Below are 12,462 nucleotides of genomic sequence, written 5' to 3'. Positions count from 1 at the left end.
TTTTTTAATTTTTTTTAACGTTTATTTATTTTTGAGACAGAGAGAGACAGAGCATGAACGGGGGAGGGGCAGAGAGAGAGGGAGACACAGAATCGGAAACAGGCTCCAGGCTCCGAGCCATCAGCGCAGAGCCTGATGCGGGGCTCGAACTCACGGACCGCGAGATCGTGACCTGGCCGAAGTCGGACGCTTAACCGACTGCACCACCCAGGCGCCCCTTTAATGTTTATTTTTGAGAGAGATAGAGAGGGAGAGAGGGAGGGAGGGAGGCAGAGAAAGAGAGGGAGACAGAATCCGAAGCAGACTCCAGGCTCTGAGCCGTCAGCACAGAGCCCGATGCGGGGCTCGAACTCCCGAACCGCGAGGTCATGACCTGAGCCGAAGTCGGCCGCCCAACCGACTGAGCCACCCAGGCGCCCCTTTTGGGATTCTTTTGACTTTCTCCAGTTGGTTTTTGAAATCAGATCGGTTATTTTCAGGTGCCCGAAGACTTTCTTCCACCATACTCACGTTGGGCAAGCAGGTTTTTCGAAGTCTCTGTACTTTTCTCTTACTGTGATGTGGCTACGTGAGGAGTTCTGCTTTCTGTTGCCCTGCCTCTGCTTTTCTGTTTGGCTTGCAGCCATTTGATGCGAAGTGTTTTCACCGGTGGGAGTGCTTCTAAATTATTTTATTCCTGGATCGATATCGGGGCTCATCGATAGGCTTGGTCAGAATTCAGTGCCATTGGGTCATTGCTGGCAACCGTCCTTGAATGAGGCAGTGAGTTGGATTGTTTTTGTTCTGGTCAAGATAAACATCGTCTTTTCTAATCTATTTTATCACCTCTCCTTTCAAAGATAAAGCGTTCATCACTGTGAAACATCGAAAACAGCACGTGTTGGAAACAGTTGCTGGCAAGCGGTCTTACAGGCTGTCTATGAAAGTGAAGGCATTTCCCTCGCCAGAAGTCCTGTGGTAGGACCATAATTATTTTCCTATCAGTTGAAGATATGCCGTGTTAAGCAGGAAGATGCAGGAGCCCAGTGACTTGAATTCCTGAAAAAAATAGCAAGATAATAAGTTCCCCAGACAGCGGTAGAAAGCAGAGAACTCTGTGGATTTCTGGGCCGGGAGGGAAGGAGGTAGACCGGGCCGGAGGGGAGGCGACACGGTGTGTCACAGGGGACGGAGCAAGGGATTAGGTGTTTCTGAGCTCTCGGTTCAAGTTAGCCGTTCACTCCCTGTGACTAAATTTCTGCAACTCTAAGCCTCTCTATGATGTCAACGTCCTTTGAATGGAGTGTGTTGGGCAATGGATAGGAAGCATCTTGAATATGTAACATGCTCTAGTAACCCTGAAGAAGCAGGCCCTTGTAATGAGGATAATAATTCTTTTATTATCTGAAAATAATTCTTTTATACACAGCTGGGATGAAAGTTCCAGTCTTGTTTTAAAATTAAACAAACATTAATAGAGACAAGACTTATTCAGTTGCAGGGGCGGACGAATGGACCTACTTGAACTAATTAAGGGGTTTTTTTTGGCTCGAAGTTTGCATATTCAGAAACTCCTGAAGCAGGTTTTTTGTTTTTTTTTTTTTTTAATGTTCGCACAACACCTGATGTAAAACAATGTAATCTGTTGATAATCTGCAGTCATTCTGTGAAATCATTGCTGAACACCAGTACCTTTGGCCCAGACCGTTACATTTTAAACAAAGAGTCCGGTGCGAAACCGATTAGGAAAACAACCCAGACAATATAGAAGCGGTATCACCGTAGAATCACCTTCACCACCCCTTACTTTGCTGGTGCGTGATTGGGTGATTTGTTCTCCGTTTCTGCATGATTGCAGGATTTGTTCTCCGTTTCCTCAAATAGTTAATAGGGAGTTAAAGAGAACGTTAAACTCTGCTATGCCCCTCCATGCCGTCGCAGTAAAAGAGAGATTTCCGTGTGTTCGATGATGTACCGAAAGTCCAAAAGTCCATTTCCCATGAGTGTCCGTTATTCCCTAAGAGGAACTGAATCACTCTAGGCGCTACATTCGCTCTTTCCAAAGGATCTGAGAGCATCCCCGCCTGTTAAACAGTGCTACTTTCTTCGGTAACTCTGAAGCCGGGACTGAAAACACACACACAGCCCATCTTCGAAACCACCGACTGGCTAATGGGAAATAAAAGTAAACTAAGATCATAGTTGCAGTCGTAAAGTCGAGCATAGCCATTTGGACTGTCTTAGAACTGAGACTCTCTAGTGATGAGAATTTGCCTGCAGAACTTGCATGGGTATGAACTATTGGCATCTACCTTTATGCGGAACACAGTAAACTAAGAGATTTTAAAATGCCCAGCTGAAGAACCGTGCAATGTAATGAAATCGTAGAATTTTTTAGAGTTAAGTCTTTGAGAAAGTCTAGAAAACTTGAAGAAACGTGGTGTCCGAACGGATGAGTCGGGTGCACAGCACAGGGTGGCATTCAGTCTCCCGACTCTCAGTTCTGTTTGCAATTGCAGGATGTCTAGGCGTTGATATATTTAAAGTAAAAAAAAAAAAAATAATAAGTTTTGTACCTTTTGTTTGCGAGTTTTGTGCCTTAACTGTTCTCCCTCGGGGGAAAGATCTTGATAATCTTGGTTTCACTATAGTTTATGAAAGGGACAACTGGTGTGACCATTTATACAACTAATAAGAACTCCACATGAGACCACAATAGAAAAGTCTATTTTTATTTTTTATCTGGAGAAATGATCTATCTAGTTGATCTGACTTACAATGGCCCTTGTGCTGCCGATGAAGCGTCGTGGAAAACTCTGAAAAACATCTGGAGGGGATCAGCCGGTGCTTCTGGGTTAATACTTAAGTCACATGGTGACCAGCAGCACCCCTGTGGGTGCCTTAAACCATCACCTTTTCTTTCTTCCTTCAAGGTACTTCTTCCTCCTTGCCAATAAATGTGAAGTGTGTCTCAGTTTAGGGTTTTTTTTTTTTTAAGTTTTTTCTTCATTTAAGTAATCTCCACACCCAGCGTGGGGCTTGAACTCACGACCCTGAGATCAAGAGTCAGACACCCTTCCAAGTGAGCCACCCCAGTGCTCTGTGTGTCTCAGCTTAAAAACCCCACCTGGTTTCCCTGGAAACTTAGTGTCTAAATTTTTTAAATGAACATTGAGACCAACGTATGTATCACCTTGAGCTCACAAACATAAATGGCAGTGTTAAAGTGCTATCGGAGAGGCAGTGTGGAATGACTTCCTGATCATGCCCTTAACCGCAGGTTAAAAGATGGGTTCCCTGTGACCGAGAAATCGGCTCGCTATTTGGTTCTTGGCTACTCATTAATCATCAAAGATGTTGCTGCGGAAGATGCAGGGGATTACACAATCTTGCTGGCCATAAAGCAGTCAAATGTGTTTAAAAACCTTACCACCACCTTAATTGTAAATGGTAAGTTGACCGTTCACGCTTCCTTCTGGTTTCGGGGAGGGGTGAAGGTCAGGAAAACTTGTAAATCAAAAGTCGATATAACAACACCAAGTTAAACCAACTTTTTAAGTAATTATTTTATTTATTTCTTTTTAAATGTTTGTTTATTTTTGAGAGAGAGAGAGAGAGAGAGAGAGGGAGGAGCAGACAGAGGGAGACAGAGGCTTAGAGGCGGGCTCTGTGCGGTCAGTGCGGAGCCCGATGTGAGGCTCAAACTCACCAGCTGTGAAATCACGACCTGAGCTGAAGTCAGATGCTTAACTGACTGAGCCACCCAGGCGCCCCTTTTAAGTAATTATTTTAAAAATCACATATGCCCCCATCAAAACGATTTCATGTCTGCTTGTTATCTTCCATAAGCAATAAATGTTTTTGTTATAACTGTAGTCATGATGTCCATACCATGGAATCAATTCTCTACTGTTACCAAAGCGATTCTACTTAAAAAAAAAAAAATAGCTGTAATGCCAACAACTATGTGTTTGTTTCTCTGACATCAAAACCAGTGGGAATGTGGTCCTTCAGGCTGTGGCCCGGGAGAAAGTCACGGTACAGCTCTTGACTTCTGTCCTGTTCATCTCCCTTCCAGTGAAACCCCAGATTTATGAAAAGGCCGTGTCGTCCTTTCCAGACCCGACCCTCTACCCCCTGGGCAGCAGACAGACCCTGACTTGTACCATTTATGGTGTCCCTCAACCTACAGTCAGGTGGTTCTGGCGTCCCTGTCACCATAATCATTCCAAAGCAAGGTAAGGACAGTTTGTTTCCTGACTAACTTTCAAGTATACCTGTTATACTGAAACTCGCGATTATTATACTTGGGCTCGCGATTCTTTGATGGACAGAGATGGAAGTTTGCAAACGGAATACGCAGCCGTATTTGGCGCAAAGACGTTCCCTCCCGTGGGAAAAAGGGGGCAATATCTACTCTTCTTCCTTACTCAGTGCTAACCATGTCATCATTTTTCTCTCTAGTTTATAGTTTGGGGAGCACAGGGACAGGTTATCTTCGCCTTTTTTGACACCCAGGTTTGAACTCCAGTCTCTTGTTTTCAACTGAGCATCCCTAGACTTTGGCTAATTCAGCTTCTTCGTGTTTTGTGAACGTTGGACATGATGGGAGACCTTCCCTGCCCTGATGATCGCTACCCATGCTGTTCCATTCATCTGAAATGCGCTCCCACCCGTTTGCTGCCCCCCCTCCAGAAGTCCTTCCTTATCCCCCAAGGCTCAGTTCATGTGTCAGCTTCTCTGCCGCGAGCACTCCTAACTGCCGCATTCAGACCCCTTTCTCCCTCTTCAGTATGAACCACACCTCGTACACCATCGTGACTTTGCCAGGCTTGCGTACATGTGTCGTTTCTCTTAACCACGAGCCGGCTGAGAGCTTCTCTGTGTCTTCAGGGCGTGGTGCACGTGGTAGTCGACGCTCACCGTGTATTTGCCGAACGGTACATCCCTCCCTTCTGGTCATTGTATGGTGTTTCCTTGCATCCTGTTGGTGACAGTCCTGCCTGCCCTTTTCCCATTTTTGTTTAGTCTAGAGGGATGATGCTAAGGACAGTTGGTGGGAGCCGATTTGAAGAACAGGAATAGAATCGATAAGTGCAACAAGAAGGTATTATTGAGACTGCCCAAGAATGATCATCATGCCATAATGTTTGTTTCACCCCACTTGCGGAGTGTTGGGGGAAATTGCTATTCAACAAAAACGAAAACAAAAGCAAAATCGGCTTGCTAAAAAAATAAGAAAGGCACAATTCTAGCATAAACAGAAGTGGCTGTTTGGTTTTCTAGATTCTTCCTGCAATGTCAGCGTTTCTTCAGCGTGTGTTTCAATCCTTTGTCTAAGGCCTTGGATTCTGACAGTGAAAGTTAGCTCATGAACTCTAGGGTTCCGAAGAAGTAGCTATTGCCACACACGTCTGATTTCTCCTCTGAATATCATTTCAATTTTCTTTTCTTTTTTTTTTTTTTTCAACGTTTATTTATTTTTGGGACAGAGAGAGACAGAGCATGAACGGGGGAGGGGCAGAGAGAGAGGGAGACACAGAATCGGAAACAGGCTCCAGGCTCTGAGCCATCAGCCCAGAGCCTGACGCGGGGCTCGAACTCACGGACCGCGAGATCGTGACCTGGCTGAAGTCGGACGCTTAACCGACTGCGCCACCCAGGCGCCCCACATTTCAATTTTCTAAGAACAGAAGTATGGAGAAGTTACTAAGCTCGAATATCTTCTTTACCACTGTGGATATTTAGCCCCAAACACAGTGAGATCTACTGAGATTTTGTATGATTTTGCTCATTTAGGGGTAGGTATACCCATTTGTGGATCTATTCCCGTATTTGTGCTAACCTGACGTGCAAATACGTGAAAAATAACTAAGCTATTCAGAGAAAAGTATAAAGTTCAATGTTTGTAGAAAACATAGTTTTTTATAGATGTTTTTAATTTTTGTTTTGATAATGAATCTAAAATTTCAGTTCTACTTAGGATAGACCTAGGAACTCTGAGAAAATAATTGTGTGGGAATATAATAGTATGAAGTTGGGTTTGAATAATGCTGTTAAAATGTGGTTTGGGGAGGGTGCCTGAATGACTCAGTCGGTGAAGCATCAGACTCTCAGGTTTCGGCTCAGGTCATGATCTCACAGTTCATGAGTTTGAGCCCCACGTTGGGCTCCGCACTGGCAGTGTGGAGTTTGCTTGGGATTCTCTTTCTCTCTCCCTCTCTCTGCTCAGCTTGTGTTCTCTCTCTCTCTCTCTCTCTCTCTCTCTCGAATAAACTTAAAAGATTTAAAATAGGGTTTGGGGAATGAGGTCAACCAAAGTAAAACTATGGAGACATTAACTCTCTTGCTGTCTTTTTCCGATTTCTTCGGTGGTACCTGAACTCCTTCTCCCGTGTTACTTACAGAGTAAGTTTACTGAGCTCTGTCTCCTCCTGGACTACTCTCAAGTCTCAGAGAGTGCCTCAACTCTTCAGTAGATGTTTGTTGACCATTTGACTTATTCTCCATTTGAGACATTTTTTAAACCAATCACAGACAGATCAGAAACGAAAGCTTTAACTTTTTCAGTGATGCTTCATTTATAAAAAAATATGTTGTTGCTTGAAATTGTCTGCTACAAAATGTGCATATCCATCAGAAGTTCTCTTTTTTTTTTTTTTTCTTCAGTCAACAGACCGAGTAGCTTACCTGTGTCGGGCCCAGATTGGGCGTTTGCTGGTTAAAACAGTATATTTAACTTAGAAATAGTTCAGAAAGATATATGGGAGTTATGTGCACTAGGACACAAATAGAATAATTCTACTTCACACTGTCAGACAGAAGCTAAAATTGGAAGATACATGGATCTTTCTGTAATTACTAGAAGTTTGAAATATGTTTTTAATTTTTTTTAACGTTTATTTATTTTTGAGACAGAGAGAGACAGAGCATGAACGGGGGAGGGTCAGAGAGAGAGGGAGACACAGAATCCGAAACAGGCTCCAGGCTCTGAGCTGTTCGCACAGAGCCCAACGCGGGGCTCGAACTCACGGACCGCGAGATCGTGACCTGAGCCGAAGTCGGACGCTTAACCGACTGAGCCCCCCAGGCGCCCCATGAGATATGTTTTTATGTAAATGTATTTTGGGTACCTGACACCTAGATTCCGTTGTAAATAGGAATTTTAGTTAGTGACATTTGAATAAAGGGCGTTCTATTGCGTGAATTTTTAGAATCTTATTTTGAGTTACATGGTAACATATTTGCATGGTGGCATCTATGCGTGGCCGTCAAGAGATTAGGTGATTGATATGCACATTACTCTTGAATATGTAGGATAATTCTTGGTATTTAAATTTTAGGCTCTAGGTAAAGGACATGTCTGTGTATGGACACAACCAAAGCGTGAGTTTAGTTTCGAGGTTTGAATGTGTTTTAAGGAGCTCCAACTTCTTAATTGGCTTGATATGGCCGACTGGCTCATGTATCTAAGTTAAAGAGGTTCAGACTTAAATTGTATAGTTTCCTGGAGCCCAATAAATACATAAATGTATTTTAAAACTGTCAGAACTACGGCTCAGCTAATTCATCTTTGTTCAAATTAAGAACCATAAATAAAATGCACAGAAATTTCTTCTTTTTTTTTTTTTTAAATGTGATCCACTGCTGAGCCATGTTTTAGCTATGTTTTTGATTCACCTCAAGTTAGTTCTTACAAAATGTTAGGAATGAAAGAAAGGAGGAAAAGGGTGGTTGGGTTCTTTTTGACTCAGATTCCTAATGAGCTGAGAGGAAATAGCAGAATCTTTTCCCCTTTTACTCTTCGGCACATTCGGAGGCTAGCGTAGTAGAACTGGAACATTTCTTTTGAATTAAAAATAAATTTTTTTTAGTGTTGGTGTGTTTTTGAGACAGAGAGAGACAGAGCACGAGTGGGGGAGGGGCAGAGAGAGAGGGAGACACAGAATCCGAAGCGGGCTCCAGGCTCCCAGCTGTCGGCACAGAGCCCGACGCGGGGCTCGAACCCATGAACCGTGAGATCATGACCGGAAGTCGGAAGCTTAACCCACTGAGCCGCTCCAGGGCGCTCCTCTTTTGAATTTTTAATAGCATTACAATAACTGATGAATACCAGATGAAGTGGAATTTTGGATTCCTTCTTATCCTCAGCAACTGGCAGAGACTTCTAAGCGGATATTCCTAAACTTGTCCCTCGTTCGTGTGGGCATCCCCTAGGGAGTGTGCACCGGGGTGTTAAGCTTACGGCACCTTTCACATGTGTGTAGTTTATAGCCTCTGTTCGTATAAAATACAGATAATTACACACGCTTCACAGAGACACGATGAGGATCAAGTGAGATAATGTGTTTGGGAAAAGGTACAGAGTGTCCTAGGAAGGCAAGGTTGTGATTACCGCTAGCAGTGGGGTAAAATTCTCTAAAAAGCCTCCAAACTTTTAAGGAACTTGAGAAGAATTTTCTGCCTACTTAGAGAGCTAGTTTCCCAACAGTGAGCATTTCTAACCCAACGCTTCCGAGAAGGGAACCCAAGTCTTGGAAAGTAAAATGTGACTTTTCCTGTGCTTGAGCGATGGAAAAGTAGTAGATCCGGGCTGTAGAATTGAGGAAAACGGAACATGATTTTTCTCAGAAGAAAAATGAAGGACATACAGACGAGTTCGGTAACAGTGAAAGCACACAAAACTGTGCCGTGGGGGGAGTGAAGTAACCGTCCAAGCCTGTGGCCTGTCTCGCTCACTCGTTTTGGTCATGGAGGGAAGTGATCCTGACCTGTGGGTTGGCGAAGGCCAGGGTGGGGCAGAGTAGGATGTGGGAGAGCTGACTCCTACTCGGCAAGCCCGTGATAGATTCTAGAACTTCACCTCCCCCCCTGGATTTTGAAGAACTAAGTAGGACTCCTGACCCGCCCACGCGATGGGCTGGTCTGGCTTGCGTGGTCCTTCGCCACATGCCGCCCTGGGACTAGTTTGGACGAGGTTGCCTGCTGTGTGGAGGTTGGTCTGTCAAGGAACGAGTAACAGTCTTGGGCTGGAGGGAAGGGAACCCTCTTTGGGAAGCAGAAGAGATGGATTTATGGGGCCCAGGAGGAAACAAGGAACAGACAGGACAGCCTTGGTGTGATGTTGGTACTCCAGATCAACCGGTTACATTTTCGCAGGAAGAGTCGGACGTGTCGCAAGTCGGCTTTTATTCGCACGTGCTTGAGCACCAAGGGGGCCTGCCAGTAACCGACTGGAGAATTCTAGGCCTGGCTGGCCCCTCTGCCCCCCACAGACAGGAGGCTGGTGAGTGGCGGTTAGCCGCTGCCGGGTCATCCTTCCTGACGCTCGCCGTTAACCCATTAACACAGCTCGCCTTCCTGTCAGCGCCCAGGGTCTACCCAGTTGTTTCTGGGGTGGCCTTTCCTTCTTTTTAAAACTAAGGCCCACTTGTCACATGATGAGTGTGTTTGGGTCTTTTCTCCAGGGAAGGTGAAGGCCTGTGACCATTGGTGACCGCGGCTTTGTTTTCAGAGCACGCGTTCTTTCCGTCACAGGCTGCTTTAGTTCTCTGTCTCCATCTAACTATCAAGGTCACCAGTAACACTGATTATAATAGAGTCGCAGCACCGACTACCCTGGTGTCCTTTAGTGGAACGAATTGTTAAGTGTTTTGAGTTCTTTGTGAAAAACCTCCTTTTCTTTTTTTTTTTTTTAATTTTTTTTTTAACGTTTATTTATTTTTGAGACAGAGAGAGACAGAGCGTGAACAGGGGAGGGGCAGAGAGAGAGGGAGACACAGAATCTGAAACAGGCTCCAGGCTCTGAGCTGTCAGCCCAGAGCCCGACGCGGGGCTCGAACTCACAGACCGTGAGATCATGACCTGAGCCGAAGTCGGACGCTTTAACCGACCGAGCCACCCAGGCGCCCCAAAACCTCCTTTTCTTTTACTGGCCGTCCGTGATGACCGAGAGAAACTTGGGCTCCTTCCCGTGCATTGAACGTTGCTTGCCTCTTTTTAAAAAAAGTACACGTCTCTTAATGTTTATTTAAGAGAGGGGTCGCGCACATGCACGTGCTCACGAGATGGGGAGGGACGGAAAGGGAGGGAGAGCGAAAGAGAAATTTCAAGCAGGCGCCACGGTGGCGGCGCAGAGCCTGATGCAGGGCTCAGACTCACGAACTGTGAGATCATGACCTGAGCCGAAACTGAGAGCCGGTCGCTCGACTGGCTGAGCCGCCCAGGCGCCCCAAACATCGCTTGCATCTTGCAAATGCATTTTGCTCATCATCAGTATTCGACCCAAATGCACTGGCAGTCACCTACTTTTCACGCCAACCGTGTACAAAACAAAGATCCCCGCCATTGGCCGCTAGCATTTATGTTTTGATTCTGTAAGATCCAGCATATTTGGGAATTACTTATTTTATCTATACGTATTCCCTCGTCTCAGGGACAGAGACCTGGGAAGCGAGGAAGTGGGTTCTATTCTTGGCACGGGCCCTGACTTCTGTGTGACCTTGGCCGGCTATTTAATCTGTGCTTCAATTTCCCCTTCTGTAGATGGTAACTGCCCCGCTTCCCCTTTCCTATAATACACAGCTATTCATGAGTGAAATGAGAAAATCACTTAAAAATGACGTTTTCTCCATTCAAAAAAGCTTGAAATGATTTCCTAGTTGTTGCACACTGATGTTTCCCTTCTGCTTCTTACAAATCACAAAGCAATTTGATCTGAGGATTAACTCTGAGGATCAATGCCAAGCTCACTGAAAAAATCAACTCGTGAAAGTACAGGGGTTGTTAGGAAAAGTCTGACGGGTAAGCATGTGTTCTGTGCTACAGAGAACCGCCTCGGTAATTATAATGCCGGTAATTACCCATTAAAAAAGAAAACCCCACAGCTTCCCCACTACTGGTGTCAACCCACATTTTCCTCACTGCCAACCTGGACTACCTTCTCCAGTCTTCGTCCAGCCCACCCAGGCAAAGGCGTGATCGTTCTTTGCCCAGTTAGCCCTCAGACTGTGCTTGTTTTGTTTGGTCTTCGGCCAGCGAGCCCCTCGGAATGTGAGACGTGTAATTGGATTCTCAGCTCATGGAAGGTGAAGGGGGCAGAGTGCTTTGCCTGAGCGAAAATGGTGGATTTTGGAAGAAACACCCCGTAGACGGAGGTGGAATTTCGAGGAACTGCTTCCAAAACCCTAAAGCCAGTCCCGTCTGCTGGAGTCTCCCCATAATTACATGCTTTAGAAGTTTCCTGGGAAGTAATAATTTCGGTCACACAGTTTGATGTCCCATTTCTGAACACTCTCCACCTGCCCAGCAGTAGAGGACTGGGTGGGGGAGGGGGCGGTCTAGGGAAAGCGGACCACTCTGGGGCTGAGTGTGGTTCGCAGGCCTTCTTGGTAGGGGTGGGGATGGGAGGCGGCCTACAAAATGAGGGAAGGCGGAGGCATCTAGGAACTCCGAGAAGGGCTTGCTTAATTGCATCTCTCTATTGTTTCCATCAGCAAATTGGCAAAAAGAGGAAGGCCTGAATCATTAGGGATGTGTGAGGGGTAGATCGTTTGAGAGAAGCATAATTCTCCATACCCCACTGATGCACACAACGAACAGGACCAAAACAAAACAGTTGTTAATGGTAGTTAATTAGAAACGTACTCAAGGATTTAATTGACCGCCAGCTTGAATGTCTATTATTATTATTTATTATTATTACTATTGAAAGAGTTTTATGTCCCATATTCTGTCTTCTAGCTACAAACTGGAAGTGTTAACAATTTAAACATTGAAAAGGTCAGCATCTTTCCTGGGGGCCAAACATAGATCAGGTGTGAGAGGGAAGCATAATTTAAGAAGACCCCTTCTTTTGGAAATACCACACACTGCATGTTTTAATATTTACCACGTTCCTCTAGGGTATACATGCGATTTGCATCCATGTGTCTCTTGACATGTTTTCTGTGCAGTGTGTGTATGGATCTGTGGACTCAAGCCAGCCATGCTGTCGAGAATTTTAATTTGCCGTATACAAGACCTCGAATCGAAACGGGGGCTTTTAAAGACTAATGCGCCAAAGACCATCGTAGCAGCACTTTGAGCTTGAACACACAAGTTCAAATAAATCTGGCCGTCTTATACAGGAGGCTTTCATCACAAGCGAGAAGTGAACGTTCACTTACTAATGAGAAACTTCTTGCTTTCTATTATATAATTGCTGGACGAGGAAGTGCGTGTTGTCCAATGTGAATGTTTGGACAACAGCCCTTGTTAATATTTCATGCAAAGTCCTGAGAACAGAGCACGAGTTTGTTTGCCAAATGCCTCTCTGCCACTTTCCTGTGCTTTGTGAGATGTTCCTCTTTTTCCCACTCCTCGTGGTAATACAGCGAGTCTGATGAATAATTGTTTCTAATGAATTAACTGTCTCCTGTAATTGCTATCAAGCATTTCATTATGTGTTTAAATTAAACCAAAAGGCTGAGTCATAGGAAGTCT

The 12,462-nt window shown here is 45.0% G+C and overlaps 1 protein-coding gene across 4 annotated transcripts in view; it reads left to right on the top strand.

Moving 5' to 3' along the window:
- Positions 1 to 12,462, top strand: part of FLT1 (fms related receptor tyrosine kinase 1) — a 178,802-nt gene that overhangs the window by 60,079 nt on the left and 106,261 nt on the right. For all 4 annotated transcript variants that reach the window (XM_023250349.2, XM_045047390.1, XM_045047454.1 and 1 more), the window contains 3 exons: positions 840 to 957; positions 3,260 to 3,429; positions 4,058 to 4,217. In XM_023250349.2, coding sequence (XP_023106117.2) covers positions 840 to 957; positions 3,260 to 3,429; positions 4,058 to 4,217 — 448 coding nt within the window. The remainder of the gene's footprint in view (positions 1 to 839; positions 958 to 3,259; positions 3,430 to 4,057; positions 4,218 to 12,462) is intronic.

The sequence above is a fragment of the Felis catus genome, chromosome A1 (genome assembly GCF_018350175.1).
Source record: "Felis catus isolate Fca126 chromosome A1, F.catus_Fca126_mat1.0, whole genome shotgun sequence".
In the NCBI taxonomy this organism is placed as follows: domain Eukaryota; kingdom Metazoa; phylum Chordata; class Mammalia; order Carnivora; family Felidae; genus Felis; species Felis catus.
The sequence above is the reverse complement of the archived record's forward strand: the minus strand, read 5'-3'. Positions and strand labels throughout refer to the sequence as shown.